The sequence below is a fragment of the Colossoma macropomum genome, unplaced genomic scaffold, assembly GCF_904425465.1.
Source record: "Colossoma macropomum unplaced genomic scaffold, Colossoma_macropomum, whole genome shotgun sequence".
Lineage (NCBI taxonomy): Eukaryota > Metazoa > Chordata > Actinopteri > Characiformes > Serrasalmidae > Colossoma > Colossoma macropomum.
This window is the reverse complement of record NW_023494785.1, coordinates 13,495,501-13,518,320: the sequence shown is the minus strand read 5'-3', so window position 1 is coordinate 13,518,320 and position 22,820 is coordinate 13,495,501. Positions and strand designations below refer to the sequence as shown.

At 40.0% G+C, this 22,820-nt stretch overlaps 1 protein-coding gene across 1 annotated transcript in view; it reads right to left on the bottom strand.

Moving 5' to 3' along the window:
- Positions 1-22,820, bottom strand: part of jazf1b (JAZF zinc finger 1b) — a 27,225-nt gene extending 4,405 nt beyond the window's left edge. The window contains exons 1-4 of the mRNA XM_036583010.1: positions 22,556-22,820; positions 4,570-4,642; positions 1,646-1,842; positions 912-1,081 (exon numbers count right to left, since the gene is read on the bottom strand). Coding sequence (XP_036438903.1) covers positions 912-1,081; positions 1,646-1,842; positions 4,570-4,642; positions 22,556-22,670 — 555 coding nt within the window. The 5' untranslated portion in view covers positions 22,671-22,820. The remainder of the gene's footprint in view (positions 1-911; positions 1,082-1,645; positions 1,843-4,569; positions 4,643-22,555) is intronic.

Below are 22,820 nucleotides of genomic sequence, written 5' to 3'. Positions count from 1 at the left end.
ATACTGGACATTAAATGTTGTGGCTCCCAAGGTGGTTTGATTTTTGTTGAAAGGACAGAATTGCTCTTCTTATCATTTGTGTTGTGGCTTCTATACGTCATAGTTATTTAAAACATTAAATAATTTTTCTAAAGTTATAATTTAACGAAAAGGAATAAATTAATTTTGACCTGATTCCACAGACATGGAAATATACTACAAAACTAAATCATCCTTACAGTGTACTGACTGTCAAGCTCTACTAGATGATTAATAGAGTTACAGACCATCATACTAGATTTAACCTCAAAGCACATATTCTGAGATAATTTTTAGGCTACACTGAGCACAACATTAATTTCTAAATACATATACAGGAGAACAGATTGAGCTCAATACTTTATTAAACTTGCTAACTTGTCACCCAACTGGAGGCAAGACCAGGTATGGGGGGAAGCAGCCCAGTCTAAATTAAATCCACATCTAACGGCCTATCTGAACATGGAAAGTCTCGCTTGTGACTGTCACCAGCCACTTCCTGTGCCTCCTAATGAATACGGTTCACTCAAGCTGTACATAATTCATCGCGGCAGCGCGCGCCAGATGCCAGCGGAAAAACCCATAAAACCGTGCAGCCCTTTAAGTGGACTGCATGGCCGTATTTACATTTACTCGCATGCAAAAGCGTTCCCACTCAAAAATGCCTCACAGGAGTCTGTTCTCAGAGCTTTCATCAGCCTCGAGTCTACTCTATCAATAGCTTCAAAAAATCCCCCTGCTGCGTCTCAGTCTGCAGCATTACTGTTTTCAGAATATGCTCCCTAACAGATGGTTTTGGTCTGTTGCTATTGTCTAAATTACTGATAGTCATTCCCTTTCCCAATATCACTTACAGGCCTCAGACCCACAGCATGTCTGCATCAGCTCTTTACCTTGTATCTCTTTTTGCAGCCAGGAACGGGGCAGGCAAAGGGTTTCTCGTCGCCTCCATTCATGCACATGGAGCTTAGGATGGACTCAGAGCTAATGGCACTTTCGGTGGTCCAGGACTCATCACTGTCTGACTCCTCATAGTCTGCTTCCTCCTCATCGTACTCACTACCTGTAGGGTGCACACAGCCAAAGCACTATATTTCCTATGGGTCTCCAGCTATGCAAAAAAAAATGGGTATTATTATCTTTCTCGCAGACCTTCATTGCTTTGTCATTATCATAGCTTCTAATCCCCCAGGACAGACTGCCATTGTACTTTTAAGGAAAAGAATCTGAGCTTCCCTTGAAGGGTTATGGGTTAATGCGCAGTAACAGTATGATGCCAGCAACTAGGAGACTATTTGGGTTGCGCTCCAAACCCACACAAATAAAATGCCCTGAAAACTTCTAATTGTGGTGGAAAGAGAAGAAATGACGCACCAGTGAGGACCATGGGAAAACATAGCCATGGTTTCAGCAAAGCAAGAGTAGATGCACAAATCAGAGATTGATAATTTTGCTATTTTCAGTCAGTTCCAATAGCGAATAACTTGAAAACTGAACGGTTGGCTGTCCTGGAGAGCCGAGCAATGGATTTAACTTGATCGACATACAAGGGAAAAAAACACCGTAATACAATCATGAAGACAGGTGTGTGCTGTTGCAATAACCAATGTGTATGTGAAGTGTGTACCTGTAGGAGTACTGCTCCTGAATGAGGAAGAGGGCGTGATGGGCGGGGTCACGGGTGGAGTGAGGTTGCCGCTGTTGTGTCGGGGGGGCGTGGACACATTGTTTCGTGATAGGCTGCCTGTCAGAGAGAGGGACAGCTTCGGCTGGACTTTCTTCTTCAAAGACTCATGCTCTCTCCTCGCTGCATCAGTCATGAACCTAGACAGAAAGACAGAGACAGAAAGAAGGATTAAGAGAATGATGAGAAATTCTTATTTAATGAAAATGTATGCAACAGTTCCAAATCAGTTAATCTGTTGTGGTCTCTCCAATGTCAAATGGCACCCTTCAGCACAAGCTGTTTTGTTACACTGTAAATGCTTTAATAAATATATGTCATAAAAATAAAAGGTTTGCACAGACATTATTAAGACTGGTGTGGAATTAACAGATTACAGTCTGAAACCACATCAAGTACAGACAGAAGCGACTCCTCTTTGTTACATAAGCTCCCAGCCCAGAGGATTCATGCAGAAACCGCACTCCACACAGAATGTCATAACACACGCCAATGCAGTCTGAGGCGCATATGTAGTCTTCAATGCTAGTTTGGAGTCACTAAAAGAGCCATAAAGAGACTGGAGCCGTTCAGGGAAATCTAAAACACTACCATGCATGGCAAGTGGTCTCCAACCCTGGGCCTGAAGAGCTACCTTCCTGCAGAATTTAGTTCCAACCGGTGTGTCCAGTAAGCCAAACCCCTCACTCTAATACATCTGATCTAGCCAATCAGGGACATTAGAAGGGGTTAATTAGCTGGAGCAGATGCGGCAAATTGTGGTTGGAACTAGATTCTGCAGGAAGGTAGCTCTCCAGGACCAATGCTGGAGACCACTGCTGTATATTACTATAAACATGAAAAAGCAACACAGGCCATTTTCAGCATGAACATGCACTTGGCAAAAGTAATTAAAAATAAAAATGATGAAAGCTAAAAATCACAGTGAAATATGAAAAAGGCATGGCAGCGAGTTGATCCCAAGGAGCCAATTCTCTGATTTCAGGCATTTGGGAATCAAGAGTAGACTATGAACTCAATTCCACACCGTAAGGTTCATGACTGCACCCAGGCACACACTGACCCCATTTACACCTGGTCACTTCGCTTCATGTGTATCAGGATTATATCTGGATAAGGCAGAGCCAGATAAAAATCCAAGTGTAAACACCCCCAAAACACATGTAAAACAGATACAAATCCAATCACTCAGGAGGTGGGCCCACGTTTGACCCACGTCATAGCAGTATAAACGCTCTCCAAAACACAATCGACAACCAAAACCCCTCCCAGTACAACCAAAACTCCATCCCCTGCAGTACATCACTGGGCACGTGATCTGTGTCTGTGATCTGTGTGAGGAAGATCATGGGGGACGCACAAGTTTGGGGACAGGACGAAATGAAATGCTTAAAAGCAATATGGACAGACGCTACTGTGCAAAGCAAACTGCAGAAAAAGAGGCAGCACGGATAAACAATGGGTAACTGGCTGCCGTGTAATGAGTGGATTTGCATATTCCGTCCCACACACTAATCAGATTCCAGTCCCACTACCTGGAGACGCATTTGACTGCCAATTGTAAATGAACGTGGCTAAATGTTATCAGATACAATCCATACTAGTTACATGTGGCCAGGTGTAAACAGTGTCATTGAGTGTGAGATGTTTTGTCAGAGCGTATCTGAAAAAAAAGAATCCTTCCACAACATACGCAGCAGTACACTGGCTGTAATATATTGACAAATTTCAAAACTAAATGTGAAATTTGTAACCAAAAGTGGTTTACAGGTGATTTGTTCCTTTGTGGTAAAATCAAAAACCTCACAGGTACATTCTGCTTTGCTGGTCACACTGTGTTGTATTCACGCATGCTCAAGCGGCAGAATTTGCTGATTTTCCTGTGGTATGCAACAGGAATCGTATACAACATACAATTCTTTGGAAACTTTCACAAATGAAACCTGAAAACTCAACACTGTAAAAGTAAAAACGTCACAGAAACATTCTTCTTTTTCTAGCCACATTCAAGACATCATTTATGTGTTCATGCTTAATTACCGTTTAATTACCATTAAACTTTCACATAAAAGTGCATGTGTGAAAGCGGATTAAGTCTTGATTTTTGGAAACAAGAAAATAGTGTGTAATAAGAGTTGAGCCCAAAATTTCTGGAATCAAACAGCTCTAGAAGAAGACACTACATGAAGTATAGCAGCATAGATTATAAACACAATCTAATGTCTGATCCAAAATAAAAGAAGTTTCATCTCATAGTGTTGAGTTGTCTTCTCACAGTGGGAGGACAGACAGATATACTTGTGGACTTTTTTACATCTAAAGCAAGAGTGCAGCTTGATTTTCTCCTGTCTCTTGTTTTGACTGGAAATAAAATAAAGAGTGGTCTCCGACAGCACCATATACAAGTATATGTGTCTTATATGTATTACATTTATGTTAATACCTATATATATGAAGACTTCTTAAAACCTTGTTTGTCTAACCCTAATCTTAACCTCCACGACCAAAATAGCTTCCTCTTTAATTATTTTAAAAATTACATGCGTCTTTTCTAAAGCATGGACATAAACATGTGGATTTTTTAAGATCTGAAGCGGAGATCCATTTTATCCTTGTCCTCAAAGAAGAAAGTTTCCATTTTCTTTGTATCTTTCAGTAGTTTTTTGAACTCCTTTTTCAGAAACTCCTGTTTTTCCACTTATTTTTCTTTGACTTTCCCAGTGTTTATGCAAATGGATTATCTCATTGTAATCTCCTCAGAAATATCTTCTGAAAAATGAATAACTTGTACTTAATGACTGGAAATTAATTATTTTTTGCACAGTATCGTACATCATGTTGATTTTGTGTGTGGTGATGTGTGTCACCTGTTGATGTAGCTGAGGGCAACATATGTGGGCTGCTGCAGCTCCTGTTTCTCCAGCACACGAGGGTCTGTGTCTGAGGTGGTGAGAGAGAGAGAGAGAGAGAGAGAGAGAGAGAGAGAGAGAGAGAGAGAGAGAGAGAGAGAGAGAGAAAGAGAAAGAGAGTCACTGACTGGTAAAATATGAAACAGCATTGTATTAGCAGCCCTTAATTCTGTGCTCTGACTTACAATTTCTAAGATGAGCAGAGCTGCAAATCTGAATGCCTAACCACAATGAACATCACCTTCAGAAATTAAACAAAATAGTGCAAAAGACAGAGTATAAGAAGCCCACTGTCTAGAAACATCTTCAACATTTTTATGGTTCTTGTTCCGAGTACATGCTATGAGCTGATGCTGATGCATCATCTCTGAAGGCCACTCATTCAGTCTACATCAACGCATATATATATATATATATATATATATAATATATATATATATACATATACACACACACACACACACACACACACACACACTACATGGACAAAAGTACTGGGACACATACATTACACCTACAGGAGCTTTAATGACATTCTAAATCCATAGGCATGAATATGGGGTTGGTCCCCCTTTGCAGCTATAACCCTGTTCTGGGAAGCCTTCAACAAGATTTGAGTGTTTCTGTGAGAATTTGTGCCCATTCATCAATGTAAGGTCAGACACTGATGCTGGATGGATCACAATTTCCGTTCTAGTTCATCCCAAAGGTGTTTGATGGGGTTGAGGTCAGGGCTCTGTGCAGGCCAGTCAAGTTCTTCCACACCAAACTCACCCAGCCATGACTTTATGGACCTTACTTTGTGCACAGGGGCTCAGTCATGCTGGGACAGAAAAGGGCCTTCCCCAAACTGTTCCCACAAAGTTGGAAGCATACAACTGTCCAAAGTGTCTTGGTCTGCTGAAGCATTAAGATTTCCCTTCACTGGAACTAAGGGGTCTAGGCCAACCCCTGAAAAACAACCCTGTAGCTTTATTGCTCCTCCAGCAAACTTTATGGTTGGCACAATGCAGTCAGGCAGGTAATGTTCTTCTGGCATTCGCCAAACCCAAACTCGTCCATCAGACTGCCAGACAGAGAAGTGTGATTCATCGATCCACAGAATACATTTCCACTGCTCCAGAGCCCAGTGGCCTTGTGCTTCACACCACTCCATCCGACGCTCGGCATTGTGCTTGGTGATGTAAGGTTCACATGCAGCTGCTCGGAGATGGAAAGATCATGACAAATCATGACATTGTGCTGATGTTAAAGCCAGAGGAGGTTTGGAACTCTGCAGTTATTGAGTCACCAGAGCATTGGTGACTTTTGCACTACGCGCCTCAGCATTCTGCGACCCCGCTGTGTAACTTTTTACGAGGTCTGACACTTCATGGCTGAGTTGCTGTGGTTCCTGAACGCTTCCACTTTTCAATAACACCAATATACATGTTTTTGTTTTACATTGTCTCGTATGTACATTTCAAGTATCTTCAAATACTGAATCGTCGCTGTACAAATCAAATTCTTTCTGTGGCAAAGCTTAAAGTTCACACCCCTAATGTGTACCATCCCCAGAGTGAATATAAAGTGAAACTATTACTCATTTCACTGTCTCTGTGGTTCTCTAAAACTACAGAGAATTCCCGCCACTCACCAATCCACAATCACTCCCAGATGGCAATTACCTCTATTAATGAAGTTTTTGTCATTAAATGTAAATTAACAGTGGAATTAGTCAGAGGTCCTGACTAAATATGTGGAAAGTGGAGTAACAAGGTTGGTCTTTCCAAGCATTTTGGTTTCATTTCAACTTAACTGCGAAAAACAGTTAGTCACTTGGGTTCACGTTAGACCACATTAGACACACTCTTTCTGCCTTATGCAGTGTGTTCCAGCCATCTGGTCTATTACACTGTAGTGCAGCTCTTCATGGGCAGTCTCTGCTTCCAGGAGCCAAATGCTGTTCCCTTTTAGATATCTAACCCCACTGACTTGGTGTGAGTAAGAGATACTTAGGAATGCTAGCCTGGAATCAGTCCAGCCTCCTCACACATCACACAGAGAGCGCAGCACTGATCCAGGATCAGAGCTGTGGAGGAAGATGCTTTTAAATGTGTCCTTTGAATGAAATGTGCTGGAGCTGTATGGAGTGTGCTGTGCTGGGCTGCATGCATCTACTGCCCCCTAGTGTGAACAAAGTTAAAAGATTCATCAGTTGGTCTGGGGAGCATTTTACAAAGTTAGCTGAATGTAGTCTCTCAGTCTGTCCAATAGGAATGTACCTTACCTGCTGTTCTTTGGGACTTGTTTAAGTCTATGTGTAAAATGAATACTCAGGGTGTTATTCAACATAATCCCTTTATGCTGCAGCTGTAGTGCACAACTGATTACCACAATGGCAAAATGACAATGTTTACTGTTATCGTGAAAAAAGCATACTGTGACGTTATTTCTCAGTACATCGTGCACATTGTGAGCTCTTAAACCCTGATCAACTGCATGTTTCATGACAAAGAGAGTATAACTACAGCTGTTTAATTGAATTTAGAATGGTACTGTCCAGTATTTTACTAGCATAGTTCAGTATTTTATTACATGTGGCACGACTGGTTCTTATTTTATCTGTTCCAACTAATCAAACTAAATACTGTGACTTGCGTATCGAGAAAATGTCTAGAAGTATCACATTTTGCTGTATCACCCACCACTATTAGACTTTAGATGGACAGACTATCAATCAAGTTAGGCGATTTAAATGTCTAAAAACACACTTTAAGATGTGAAAGAGTGATAATATTTGTTTCCCAATCCATTTTGATGAGTTTTCTTTTAATGTATAACATTAGTCCGTATCCTGAATCAGCTCCCATATGTTGTCTGGCTTTAGGAGTTCGGTAACAGGGTGAGATACATCTTTTTTTCTTACCCGTGGTCATGTTTGTTAAAATGATAAAGCTGTGCAGCAGCCTTCACTGCACTGAACGGTTTCAGTCACAAGACAATAACAAGGGCTTTAAAGATTATTATGCTATGATTACATCAGTTATTAAAAATGAAAAAGACAACGCATAGCTACAGTACTAGTAGCCTTTAGGCTACTTTACACGGTTATGCTATAAAAATAAAAAAGTAGAAGCGATTTCAAGATTGTAAACATGCAATTTATTAAACTATATGAAAAATTATGTTTATTGCGCATTTATTTTCTTCTGTTTCATCAGGCATGACAAGTAATGCTAACACATAACCAACTGTGCTGGAATTTACTTATTTACATATTTATTTGAAAGCGACCTCGCATCCCTCAACCCCATAACCATATCCTCAGTCCGCAATAGGTGCTTGTATTGCACTCGATATCACCAGCCTAGCAGTGCTCCTGTAAGTCAGTTATCTAATTGAGAAATCTTGCTTTGTGAGCCTCATTGGAGACTCATATCAGTGAAATGTGCATACATATATAGCCTATTTGGAAAAGTTTTCATTACAGAAGCCTCCAGAGAAGCCTCACGTCCTCCTTCTGCTCAGCTTTGCCCACATTCTCTCTGCCCTGCCAGGGTAATCACTTTCAGATGCCCACCTCTCCGGGCATTCTCCAACACCATTAACACAAACGCTGCACAAAAAGGACTTCATCTAATGAGGCTTTGCCTTCACCTAGACACACTCTCACATGCACGCACCCCACGATGCATCTCAATGCCTCTCTTTATGCTTCTGCTGTGAATAAACACATTTCTTTCTGCCCTGTTTAAACTAAACCATATTTGTCTCAGTTCTCCACAAACCACACAACACCCCTGGAGAGAGAGCGAGAGTGTGCATGTGTGTTTGTGTGTATCTGCAGCGCAATTCTGGCCAGCGTGGCATCACACACTCTCCGGCACCTCATAATTACGCAGGCATGCAGACGCTACCACCTGGTAGTCGCCTGGGCAACCGCTGCCAAACAGCAGAGTGCTCTTTACATTGCGCCTGTAGGCGGGACAGTCACTCATACCACTGGAGTTTCTGTCTGGCCCAGGTAGCAGGGGGATAAAAATGCACTTAAGGATCATGACGCAGCAATCTAAAGGTGGCAATTCAACTTCGGAAGGTTAGAAGTGATTAATATAATACATACCATACAGTAAAGTTCAGTAAAGAATGGGCTAATTGGCCAGAATGGGCCAAAATAAAATTCTCAAGCTATTTTCAAATGTAAAAAGTCATTTCTATTTTTGAGCAAGGCCTACTGTCACTGCAAACAATAAGGACCATTCTAAGGATTTAAATATATTTTTAGCATTTTTGTAGGCCTATGTACAAAGAAAAAAATATATATATGTATGAATAAATACATATATTTGTATATAGAAAAACATTGTTTTTCTAACAGCCCTACAGTGCACAAAAATGTAATTGCAAATTTCATGGTAGTTAATATTTCATTTTTATTTTGTACTTTGCACAACATCGAAGTCTATACTTGTTTCACAGCCACTCAAAGACACATTATTTTAATTATAACGTGTCGCTCATATAGGTGTTGCAATTTTCAACAGCTTTATTTTATGTCAACATCATGCTGCCCTATCTGAATTGCACCAAAATAATAAAAGAATTTCTAATGATATTTGACATTATGTACTAAATTGTTTCCTATAGAATCACAACTGAATCAAATCGTTGTGAGGTCAGAGCTTTACAGCCCTAACAGGCAGCATTGTGTGCTGTTCAAATCTACGTGCACTCCTACTGAAGTGTTTCATTAGAGAGATCTGACACTTTTCGGTACCACACACACACATACACAAAGGCATTAAGATCAGCATTATTCTTCTGCTGAAGAACAGAGGGTGGTATGTCTGGGTGTATGAGAGACCCCAGACGCAGAGGGGGAAAATCCCCAGTCCTCCTGCACTCTAACAAGCACAAACGATTAGAGCTACAAAAAAAGCCAGTGCATACATTGACAGACACACACACACAGACTTTTGCTCAACAGCCACGCAATTAGCAGTGGATCAATCCCCCGCGCACTCTGTAAATCACACGCCAGCGTCCGGAGGCCCTGCAGGACTCCCCCAGGGCCAGCTGCCAATCAGGGGCCTACAGCCAGACCCAGCACAGGAGAGAGGTGGTCCAGCATACAGACAGGTGGTCCACCACGGTGGTCTCTTCCCCTTTTCTCTCGCTTTCTCACTTTAACACAGACTCACATATTTTGCTCCATAAAGCAATGTTTCAGCCAACAATCTAATTGGCGACGCTTGAGTTCTGTACTGGAGCTATTAGAAGAGTGTAGCTAACAAGTAATAGTAGCTTATAACTAGCAAGTTAGCATCATGTAAACTACATGGCTAAATCAACACACCAGCCTGTAAGTACATGGTGTTGTTAAGTAAACCTCGATTTGAATCTTTTCATCTACTGCCTGGTGCTCCGGGGATATTTTACATTTTGGCCAGTAAACATGCAAAGCCTGTGGCATGACCGGCCACTTTCCTATGAGAATAATTTCTGTGTTTCTTCTCTTTTAATAAACCACCAGATATTCACAAATTTTCCACCATTAATAACAAAACCACTTGGACGCAGTGCCTGTTTGGACACTGAACTAACTGCATCAAATCATCACAATATATAAACCACCACTATAGCTAACATGAAGGAAATGGTTTTATTAATGTAAAGCAAAATTTCCTTTTTTAATGCAACATCTAACTGCTTTTTGGTACTGAAGTATGTTTTCTAATTACAACTACATTTTATATGAGCATGTTTCTATAATTTTGGCCACAAAATTCATTGCCTTGGTGGCGCTAGTTACCAGTCCAAATCTTATACACCTGGACTGCTTTCTCACACTGCATTGCATTAGCCTTGTAGCTCCAGTGAAAAACTAGTGAACCCAATTTTAGACATCAAACATGTCTTGGCTGACTGACTACATTTAGGGTAAGGGGGAAATTAGCTGTAGGTGGAAGGAACAGAGTGAATGAGTGACAATGACAGACAGAGAAAAGTATGTTTCTTCCAGCAGAAAACATCGCACAAAGGAGAAAGTGAGAAAACAAAAAATCTTGTCTGGTCTTGTTTGGCTGCAACTAGTTTCATTTTCAAAATGGTGTTCTTACACGTCATAACGACACCAACGAGATGAGAACCAATACTGTTATAAAGAGAAGACCAACTATCACAGTATAAACACGTGTCTGATGCACTCACTAGGACAGCCGAGGGCCTTGTGTTAAATGTAACTATACTCACCTCATCTTGGGGCATCTTATAATTCTTTTGATTCCTGTTAATTACCTTATATTTTTCTTGTGTTAAAAAAGGTAGTATTATTATTGTTATCCTGGTGCTAAACGTTAGGTATTTTACATGTTTGTAATTTGTTGTTTGTAATTTTAATCATGGTTATGTTTTGCGTTCAAATTAGGGGTGGATGATAAAGCAAGAATATCATGATACTTAATTCTTCTTTATAAGTTGAAACAAAAAAAAACGCAGTAGTGCCAAATACTGTGAAAAACTATGAGTACACTGATTATTTAACATTTCACATACTTTGTTGCACTAAATCCAAGTAACGAGGCATATTTATGCCCTCTTTGTAATGAAACGTGCAGCTGTTCTACAAATACTGATGATCTCTATGTTATACACAGAAGAGCTAATTGTGACGTAACTTATCACGATTACAATAAAATATCATATTGCCCACCCCTAGTTCAAATTAACCACTTCAGCCTGTATTGCTTTGATAGAGACTGGCAAGTGAGCAATAAAAAAAAATGCAAACTTTTCAAAAGTGAAGGGTTTTTGACATTTATTTCACATTCGAGGTTCATTTAGTGATGCTAACAAAAATCATTTGAACCTTTCAAGCCAAATGAAGCAACTGATCCAATCTGATCAAAACTTCAAAACCTGGGTCTTCCATATGACCTCTTTTCGATATCTAGACCTTTTTTATATCTGCCATGCAAACTGACAGCTTGGTCAGACATTACACACTTATATTGACCATGTGAAAGTGATGACCCTGTCAAAAGTTTGATGTGTGTAGAGTTATAGAGGCGTAAAAATGAAAATAATTCTAAAGATATTATGCACTTTAAGTGGTTTTGAAACTTCTGCCTTGAGCACAAGGTTTCAAAAAGAATCAAAAATGTTGAGGATTGTGACATTATAATAGAAGATGAACCACTAATTATTGGTTCATTACTGACAGGAATTGTACCTTTTTTTCAGACTTTTAAGTCTGTCTGACCTCAATATCGACCAACTTTATATGGGTCTGGCCTTACTCTTCATGTTCCTCAAACTGTTTTTCTCTCTCTCTTCTAACACAATCTCTCTCAGAATCCTTCCATGTCCTCATGTCTTCATATGGCCCTTGTCAGGGTGACATGTTTACAGCAAGGCCTGTGTGTGGGAAAAAGGGCTTATGATTATTCAGAAACCAGACGTTCAAAACTGGCATGGAGTCAGACCAAGTGGACTAAGTTTGCGAAAGTCTGAATTATTCACAACCGCTGCAAAACACATTTATGCAGTGTATCACTATGATACATTACTGCAAACATCAAATAAACAGACTCACTCAAACCACTTCAGTAGAGTAGGCCTACCAGCACCTAAATAAGAGGAAACCACCCACTCTGACCAGCAGAGGTAATCCAAGGCCTTCCAGTCATTAGCTGACGCTGACTGAGAACCAGAGCTGGAGTGGACTGAAGCTGAAGTAACCAGACAAGGGGGGACATGGGGTAGCAGTAATTAGCTCCACCAGGTGCAACTCTGGGAGCACCAGTAACTGCTCCTCAAATTTATTATTTCCGCAGAGATTTTGGGGATGCATTCCAGGTGCCCAAAATGAGCCCTCAGTGCACAGAGGCTGAAAAAGGCTCTTTGTCCCAAAGGACTGAAGATACAGTTTGGACAAAGCAAGCTATCAGAGCATAGTGTGAGAGCAGCACATCTCTGCCCCACACACACATACATAGACACATACACATACATACACACATACATACATACATACATACACACACACACTTATTACTACTTCTTTGTATTGTATCACTATATTTATGCTGGCATTTGTATGTACTTTTGAATGAAACTTAATTTAAAAACTAAAAGAAAATAAAGAAAAACATCAAGGGACCAACCGTTCTTAAGAAGAAATTACTTCTTAAAACTCACAGATTCTGACATTCACCAATATTTTCTTATTCGGGATATATTCTTAGGTAAGAACAGAATCTACACACACTCAAGAGCACAAAGGTGTGAACAATTCTGCAGCTTAAGAAGACGTCATGGATCTGACGTGGACTTTTTCTTAGGACCTTTCTCAAAAACAAATTTAGGAAAAAACATTGGACAATACCAGTGAATGAGGCTTATTGTTTTCATAGTAAATGGCATAAAATGCTATAGGGATCCTAGGAACACTGAACAAGTTGCTAGCACAGTTTTAACATGTCAGAAAAAAGCATATTTTTGTCTAGTATCTTAAAAACCTTTTTTGGTCACAACAACTTTTATGGTCAGTGATCTGGCAAGTGAGCATGTTTCAAATTCTATATCCTCAGTAAGCAGCTCAAACACTGCTTTTATCAGTGTCAGCACATGATAAACAAAATTGGCTCACAAAAAACTCTAACATAATTTATATTTGGGGTTTTTGTTTCAAAGGCTCAGTTTCTAGACAACAGTATCACCTGCACCATCAAGCTAAAAAGTCCTTTTATTTTGTGGATGTGGGGAACATTTAGAACACTTGAGCCTTTCTGTCTAGAACAGAGGTGTCAGATTCCAGTCCTGGACGACCAAAGCATGTCACGGTTTAGTGCTTATCCTGATTTAACATCCCTCACTTAACTCATCAAGTATTTCACAAGGGCTGCATAAACAGAATAAAATGACTCTGAACTCTGTAGTGCTGTGGCCCTCCTGGAATGTGATAATGCTGAATCATCATTAATGAATCAAATATCATCTCATAACAATAGAATTAAAATGCAATTACAATTTTAAAAAGGGTTCAAAGCATCATGACGTCTCAGATTTCATCATGCCTCAATTCAATTAAACACTCAACACACAAGCATGACTGGAGGTCACATTAACACAGAAATGGAAAACTGACAAGAAAGTATAATAAACTTTACATTCCTCAACAAAGGTTTTGATTGACTATTGATATTGAAAAGCTGCCAGTGAGACTGAAAAGCTGATTTTGAGAAAGCATATTTCAATTTTTTTTATTTCAGAATGAACACATATTTAATGAATGTCATTATAATGGAGTAAAATCAATTGTAAAAAATTCAATGCAGTTGAATTGGTACCTTCACTGCTTATGTTCACAATGCATCACTGTGTTTTTGTACCCTTAGACATTATCTAACGCAAAAAGCTGGACAGTAAAGGCTTAAATTTATCTTGAACGCAAATTCATCTTTCTTTGTACATTTTACCCATGCTACAAACCACCTGCCTGATTTTGCTGGAAATGCTTGATTTTGCCATCACCACTTTTTAAAAATTATAATCTGCTGGAATTTTAGTACAATAATTGACAACAGACACCTGTACAAGCTTCCTGAGAGAACAGAGACAGAAGCTAAACGCTAGGTGAGTGTAGCTGTTATTTAGCTAGGTAAGTTAAGCCCCCATTGTAATTTAAAGTGACCACTTTGTGATTTTTACAGACATAACTCCACTCAGTTGCACTGCAAATCTGTGCCAGATCCAGAAATTAAGACTAGGGTCAAGCTGTATTAATGCAAAATATAGCATTATCTGATACATGGAGCAAACGCCCCATAAGATCTCTGAACTAACAGACGTCTCATCAGGACTGAAAAGCTGATAAGACATTGGCCAGTTAGACTTAGTGTTCTTATCCAAAAAACATTTTATGGTCCATTAAAGCCCTGATTGTGAATTATTGCATTATATGGCTCCAACGTCAGAGGCACTAAAATGTACAGAACTGATTTACTCTTTCTTAGTTAGCTCTGAGACCGAGAGCTCTTTTGGCAATTCCTGACTCCAGTCACTTCAACATCTACACATTGAATCACACTGTAATGCTTTAATCTAAAATGCCTTTGAGGGCGAACACCGAAGGCAAGCCATCAAAAATACCCAACTCTTAGAGCAGCTGGATGACATTGAGTCACTCCTGGTTTCTAACCCTGTTTCACCCTCACTCCTGCAGATGAATATGATTCACACACAGAGAGCAAGTCTAAACGTGAGCACGTCTATGCATTTACGGTTATTTCTCCAATTTGCCTTTTGGTTCATTCAACTACCATTCCAGAGTTTTGTTTCGGAAACCACTAAAATGAAATTCTTTCCAAAATATATTGTATTAAATTACGCGTCAATAAAATATTACAGCCTAAAAATTTAATGAGCTTGTTTGCTGTATGTAATGAGGCCTGTCAGCATCACTGCCACAGCACACAAAGAAACAGTGGAAGGTCCAAGACGGCTTTGAAAGTGAGGCAGCATCACCTACTGGTCCTGCACCCCCACTGCACCTGAGCTGAGAGTAGCTCACTGCTAGAATGTGGGCCTTGTTTAGCCTGGTACTAATTAAAGCAGAGAATGTGTTTTAGCAGCAGGTCCCCAGATGAGGAGAGAGGAAGAGAGGCCAGAATCTGCCATCGCTCTCTGTAATTAGGCTTCCCTGGTGCTATGCAGGGCGTGCCAGATTTCGCACTTCACTAGGAGTGAGGCGGGAGGAAGGAGTGGTTCCAGGAGAATTTTTTTTTCCACTCCAGGGCCCACTAATTACGTCGTTACTGACCAATAAGACCGATCGCTCCTTTAACTCACACCTCTGACCCATACGAGCCACCTCATCTAGGAGACAGAGCACAACTAACAGGCAACTAGGAAGAACCCAAAGAGAGAGAGTGACAGGAAGAAAGGAAGACAGCCTTAAGCTTCTGTCACATCTAACAAACATATCACAGAGAACTGTCACATTAAAGAGGAATCCCACCAATCTTTCAAAATTTCTACAAAATTAAATCATTAAAATGTAAACAAAGTCACTCAGAGTGGTCTGATGTGAAATGCTTTGATCAAGAGAAATGTGCTGAGTCAGAATTGATCACAGTGGTGGTGATAGGAACCAGATGTCATAAGTGTTTAATGCCTCTAAAAGCTTACAACACAGGAAGGCATTTCATCAAATGATTGCAAATATGTTGCCTGATGCCTGAGACACTGTTTTACAATAATGTTGAGATCAGGTTTTGGCCTAAAATATATTTTTAAAATACATACAGAATGTGCCTTACAATGCAGAGCACTCTAAGGCTGACTCAAACTGAAATTATTTAATGAGCTAATGGTAAAGGCAGGGCTGAAAGCAGAGCATCAGTAGCCTAATCCCATTTAAATGTTATAAATAATGTCTTTTATGTCCAACATGTTGGAGACAGACCTTTCTTTTTAAGTGCATCTTAAAAGAGATGGACATTTTGACTTCAATTTCTCTCCAGAACAGAAACAGCAATTAAGTATTACTACTATGGCAAACACAGATCAGTCAGGTAATCAATAAAAAGTGTAAATATGATTTCTGTTTATCTGGACAGGCCTATTTTTGTAACCACAGAGCCAAAGCCAAGCTTCTATTTTTTTTGTTTCCCTCTACAAAATTCCAAATATTCCAAACAGCTGTTTTCTGAATAAAGGTGTAAAAGACATTTCCAGTTACACTCAGCGACGGGGCAGGAGCAGCATGGGCCTAAACGTAAGTAAGTATCCCCCTCTGTTGGCCACAAATGCGTCAGCGCAACTGAATCTAAAGGAGTGCAGACCCATTACCATGACCCTACACTAGGGGTGTAAACCACTGACCACAGTGAGATCCAAACTGATTATGATTCTGTAGGAAATTCTACATTTAAAATAACACATTTCATTATGACTCAATTTGATTACATCATTTTGGGACAATTAAGAATTATTTTTAAAATAACACAGATCAAACACGTGACTGGAAAAACTGTTTACACTGTTAAGGAAAATACACAAAGAAGATGTTTATGTTTGAAAGTAGCCTGAAAATTGTACTTTTACCAAAACATGTGCATACTTCAAATGCACAACTTTATATTGTATATAATTGTGTATTATGTTAACTACATGATTTATAATTGATTACACCAATTATATCATTCTACAATCAATGCAATTGACTCACCAGCTTCAGGTGCTGGTTGTTTGCCTACTGCTTGTTAGTAACTAACAAATCTTTAACTTAATTTCATTTTCATTTTTGGGACAAAGCTTAACAGCATTAGAATGCATTAACAGCATCAGCTATAATGCTGATGCACATTTGGGGTAAGATAACAGTTCTGCTAAAATAAATACTGACTGCTGTGCTACATCACTCTTCACTGAAAGGGTACTGGGGCCTTCAGCTTAAAACAACAGCAGCAGATGGCCAGCATCTCTTTAAAAGACCACATCTACACATGACTCATGGCTTTGCAATCTGTTGCTGAGACCTGGAGTGCTGAAGCCCACAAAAGTACACATTCCCTTTGACATGAGGCAAGCAAAAATCCTGCAAATGCGTCTTCTGCATACAACTGACAGCAGCATATTAAGCAATGCAGGGACACACTGTAACAAAACCCAGACACTAGTAGAAAGTTCAACTTTTTAGGTGAACAGTCTTACAAGGACAAAACTTCTCAGAGACCCCAAACCTGTGGACCACCCTGTATCTACTGTTAAATTCAGATTTATGATTCACTACTATTAGCATGTACTGTTTGAGTAAACTAACAACCACAGTGGACAACTTTTCAACTGTCCCAAACTTCCTCACATTTTTAATCCACACAAAAATGTTTTGTATTTCCTGTATAGGCTTGTAATTTGTGTAGGCCTGAGATTTAGAGGCCTGTAATTTTAGCTGATGATTAACTGCCATAGAGATGGCAAATTAAATTAAACTGTAATTAGAAATTTAATTGTCTTTCTTGTTCATCATATGCAACACTTAAAGTACAAGGCTTCAGTGGCCAAATTGGCCGATTAGCCATCTTGCTCCCCAACTGTTGATACTTACTAGCTTCAACTGAAGACTGGCACAGCTGAAGGTCTAAAAAACAAACATTACTCAGTGCTGTCCTTTAAATGTGTTACAGCAACTGTCACAAGTTAGAACTTTCTAACTTTTCGCCAGACACATAACGTAACTTAATTAAACGTGTTCTCTGCTGTGTTTCATTTACATGCCCTCGCCTCAACTCAACACACTCACATTAACATTCTGTATGTTGCAAGCAAACTTATGATTGCAAAAGCTTAAAACTGTGGAATAATCACTGTGATCAGCTAAAATAATTGCGATCAGCCAATTATGCAACAACTACTACAGTCCTATTTCAGTGCTGATTTGTTTTTTAGTTTTTTTTTTAGCTCTGTATTTGGCATGTGACCCACTTGATGCTGTTGAGCAACTTGTGGAGGAAGAACACAGACAGAGAAAATCGTCCTTTTTTACTGAAGAAGATAGGTATCAAGAAGATAGGTAAGAAGAAGGTATCACAAAGAATCTCTGGGATAGCTGAGCATTCTCTCCTGATGATAAGTAGGGGTGAGAGTGGGAGGAGAAACATTATTAGTTGTTGATACTATTTTTTTTCTCAACCTGCTGGTGCACGGTGACAAAAATTAGATGTTTTACAGGCAGCAAAAGTCACTACACTTCAATCAAACAAGAAGTTTGTCTTTTAAATTATATGATTATGTGAATTACACATTTTATACATATTTGCAAAATTCAGTAATAATTTCTTTCATAACCGAATTTGTAAATTAAGTGCCCCCGCAATTTAGTAAAGTAACACACATCATGAGGTCACAGCCTCTAGAGTAGGAACCCATGCTCTAGTGTGCAACACAGGAAGTTGCAAAACTGTAATGAAGCACTGCAGAAAATTCCAGTCTGTGTTTAGAGAGTGCCTGACCAAGAGTAAACGCTTCAAGCTAAGATGGATGACTGAGATGAGAAACAGCAGAAGCCCTCCAGCTGCCTCCCTCTGGCTAAGCCCATTCTGACTGGCTGAGGAATATGCCAATCAGCCCGAAAAGAGGTGGGCTCCTTCCTGCAGGTGGGTTTCTCATTACAAAGCCCTTCACATTCACTCATCAGTTCAAACTCTCCAGGAGGCTGACAGCCTGGTAGTCACATTACTGCAGCAGAGATTAAAGAATCAGAGCCTACAGCTCACATATCAAATCCACACAGCATGAACTCAGTGATAATGAAATACTGAAGTTAAGAGTGATGATGAGGTGAAACAGTGATCTGCCACTACTTGGAAAAGTGGTAAGGCACGACAAAGAAACACAATGGCACAGCTTCAAAATGTAATGCATAATTGGTACCCATTACCACAAAACTGGTCTTTGCAATACTGATACTAGAGAAGTGTGCAACATGCAAATGAGGCCTAAGGCTGTCACAATCATGAAACTAGTCATTCTCATATAAACAATTGTGATTAAAGGTTCAGTTGTCTTTTCTTGTTAATTGTTGGTAAGTATTAAAATCTAGAAGTGGTCAAATTTGCTGATTAGCCACCTTACTTGTTAGTTACATTTACTTAGTAGCTAACAGTGGTTGTACTGTCAAATCAATGCTGTGTAAAGTTAAGCAAAGCTACATGTTGTTCAAGAGAGTGAAAATACAAGCAAAAAAAAAACTGAATTCTGCCAGCATACACTTCATTTTACATACAAATTGTTAGTTGCAACATAATGTGATTGTGAAATCTCACAACTGTGGATGATTATTAGATTCAGCTCAAACAACTGATCATCCCAAATAACTTAAATAAGGTGATTATATAATCATTTTGACAGGCCTACTAAGGCCTATAACAAATCACTCTATTATGTGTTCTGTGGGTGTCTTAATGAAACAAGCCATTCAAATGATCAGACCACTTTGTCAAAATAATGCATCATAAAATGCCCATTTTTAAATAGTGTTCTGCAATGTGTTTTTAATATTGCTGCTGTCAGCATAAACCCTCCATTTACATTTACATAAATTAAAAACGCCAGCTGCTGTTAGCACTATGTTAAAATTCCATGATGAACAGACCAAAAGAAATGGCCCAAAACGACTTAAAGTTTTATAACATTGACTTTAATTGTACACAACATACAATGTCTTTTCCTTGTTTAATTAAGTTACTTTTTGGAGATCTAAGATTTTGTTCCAACAGCAACAATATGCTGTACTCACACAACACAACACAGCGATCCCACAGCCCCACGCAAAGGTTTAAATAGCCTACATCTATAGAAACTTAATTAAAGGATAAACTTCAATTATTTGAATTATCCTTGAGTTGACTGCATCTGCATTTTTACTACTGTTGGAATCATTCCTCTGTCTTCTCTGGGAACCTTCTGGCTCCTTGTTTGCATAAAAACCTTGTACTATAATGATAATTTGATTGTTCATTTGAATACTCCATATTCATCTGATATTACTGCAAATTCATAACTAGTTGGTTTAGTATAGTGCAAAGGTCACCAATCATATTTCCAATAGCCCACTGTGGCTGCAAGTTTTCATTCCAACTAACACACTTCTGCTTGGCTGAAATGACAACCTGCAGCCATACCGGCCCTTTGCAGTTAAGACTGATGACCCATGGTATACTGTATACTCACTCTCACACTAACACCTCTTTACATAAGATAACACCGCTGTAAGTGTGCCAAGCTCTAGTGTACAGCTAGTGTACAGCTCTAGCTGTAGCTTTATGACTCTGGGCATCTGCTATTCTAGATCAGACAGATGATGCTGGCAGCATGACCCCAATGTGACCCTGTCCATAAAGAGAAACAGTATAATTCAGCCTTTACACAGCTCCAGGGAGAGACTCTGGCCTTATCAACCCTAGTAAACATTGAACCGCTTACAAAAGCTCCAACAGCTTAACCACCTGCACTGCAATCAAACAAACAATGCAAGTAAGGAACTGGGAGAGGATGTAGCAGAAACTCAGCAAGAGAAAGGGCCAGTTCTTCTCAAGGCCCAACCATACACAAACCAGAAATTGTAACAACTGTTATGTATTCAGTGAAGAATTAAGTCTGCATGCCTTTACTTTAAATGCCAGCTCTGACAAGGCAGCCAAGAAGGGCTGTAGTGAATACTTTAATACTTTGAATGTATTAATTATTAATATTTTACATGTATTAAGCCAACTGGTAGAAAAAACAGGATACCAAAACTCCAGGCAGTGATCAAAAACACTACTGCTAAAACAATGAGTGCATTTACATGCACTCAATAATCCGATCATAATCAGATTTCTGCAGTTAACTGATTATGGTCATGTACGGTCATGTAAACAGCATAGGTCAAGAAATCTGATTAACAAATCTGATAAAGAGAGCTGGATTTTAGCTCACTAATCAGATTTATAAGTGCATGTAAACTCTTACTCAGATTTCTTTTGGATTCCTGAGTCTGCGCATGTGAGAAAACAGACCGGACACTGGAAATAAGCAAAACACTTTTGCAGCGACGCCGAGACAAACTACGTGCTTGATTAAATAAAGGATTTAAATATTCTTCATCTTTTAAATGATGTATGTTCATATTTTATTGTAATGTTCATGCGCAATGTTTTTTTTTTAAAAAAAGCCACGGCATGAAATTTTAATTTTACATTACGTTTACGCCACGTCTTCTTCTGTGAGTGTATTAGCCGGCTGCAAACCAGAAATTCGATTACTGCCCGACTCATGTAAAGCCGGAGACTCCCATTACCTGATTACTCAAGTGCATGTAAACGCATTGATCAGATTACTGACAATCTGATTTTCTGCAGTTATCAGATCATTAAGTGCATGTAAACGTGCTTAATAACAGTCTTTGTAAATAACTCTGTGTACGAACATCGACTTAACATGTGAATGCAGAGAGGACTTTTCTGAAGGCTGATTTGTCTGCTTGACAATTCTGTCTCTCATCAGAGAACGTTTTCTCCTGGAGGCATGATTTGCATTTGAACGTAATATCTTCAAAATATATCACACTGCCTAGCACATCACAAATGGTAACAGAACCGTATAGCAGCTCAAGTATCGTGATAATATCGTATCGTAAGGCCTCTACTGATTCCCAACGATCATCACCTCAGTGATCTTCACCAGTAATAAGTGTGTTGTCTTTTACCAAACATACTAAATCAGGCTACAACCTCTGAATAACAGAGCTGACTCTCTAGCGGGGCTTAACTGTTTACAGTAAAGTAGTTCGATGTGAAGTAATGACCATGTCAGTCTCACTTTATAACTGATCATGGAGATCGTTCACTTCCAGCTAGCTCTCAGCTGCTCTACCGCTATATGAGCTAACGGGAGCTAATACCTAGCCAGCTAACATAGCTATTTCCTAAACTTTTCGAGGTCGATAAAATTACATCTCACCGTCGACCAGCGCGCATGTTAATGGTCTAAATTAGAGTAATAACCGCTGGTAAAGCTGCTCTGAGCGGTCTGACTGCAGAGAAACAGAGGAGGTGGCAGTGTAAGCGGCTGTTGTGCAGCAGCAGTGTGCGAACCCGGGCCTAGCATAGCGCTAATGCAGCGTAGCGCATAAGTTACAGCCAAACCAGCGGCGGGGAGTAACGGTGCAGTAAAACCGGAGTTACATTAGGACATTAGGATCTCACGGCAAAGAAACGGAGGAACCACGATAAACCGGCGTGAAATGAAGCCCCGGAACCGTCGACACCACACCTAGCAACAGCGCTGCTGCTGCAACTGAGACGCAGGAGGAGGAGGAAGAGCAGCAGCCCGGCCGGAGCGGAGCGCTCCCTGCATGAGCAGTAGGGCGGCCATAGCCGGAGAGAGAGCGGCGGAGGAGGGTTTAACAGGCACCTACCGATGTGATTATCCTCGATGTGCACGATGAGTTCGGCCAGGGACTCGAAGTGCAGCCCGCAGCCTCCGAACCGGCAAGTGTTGGAGAAGAAGGAGGCGGCAGCGATGCCTGTCATGATCTTCGCTACATTGAACGACAAGCGGGGGCGAGCGGAAAGGAGCTGGAGCAGGCAGCACGTACACACACTCACACTCGCACTCGCACTCACTCACTCACTCACCCACACACACCCGCCGGCAGCCAGACAGACAGACAGCGGCGGCGG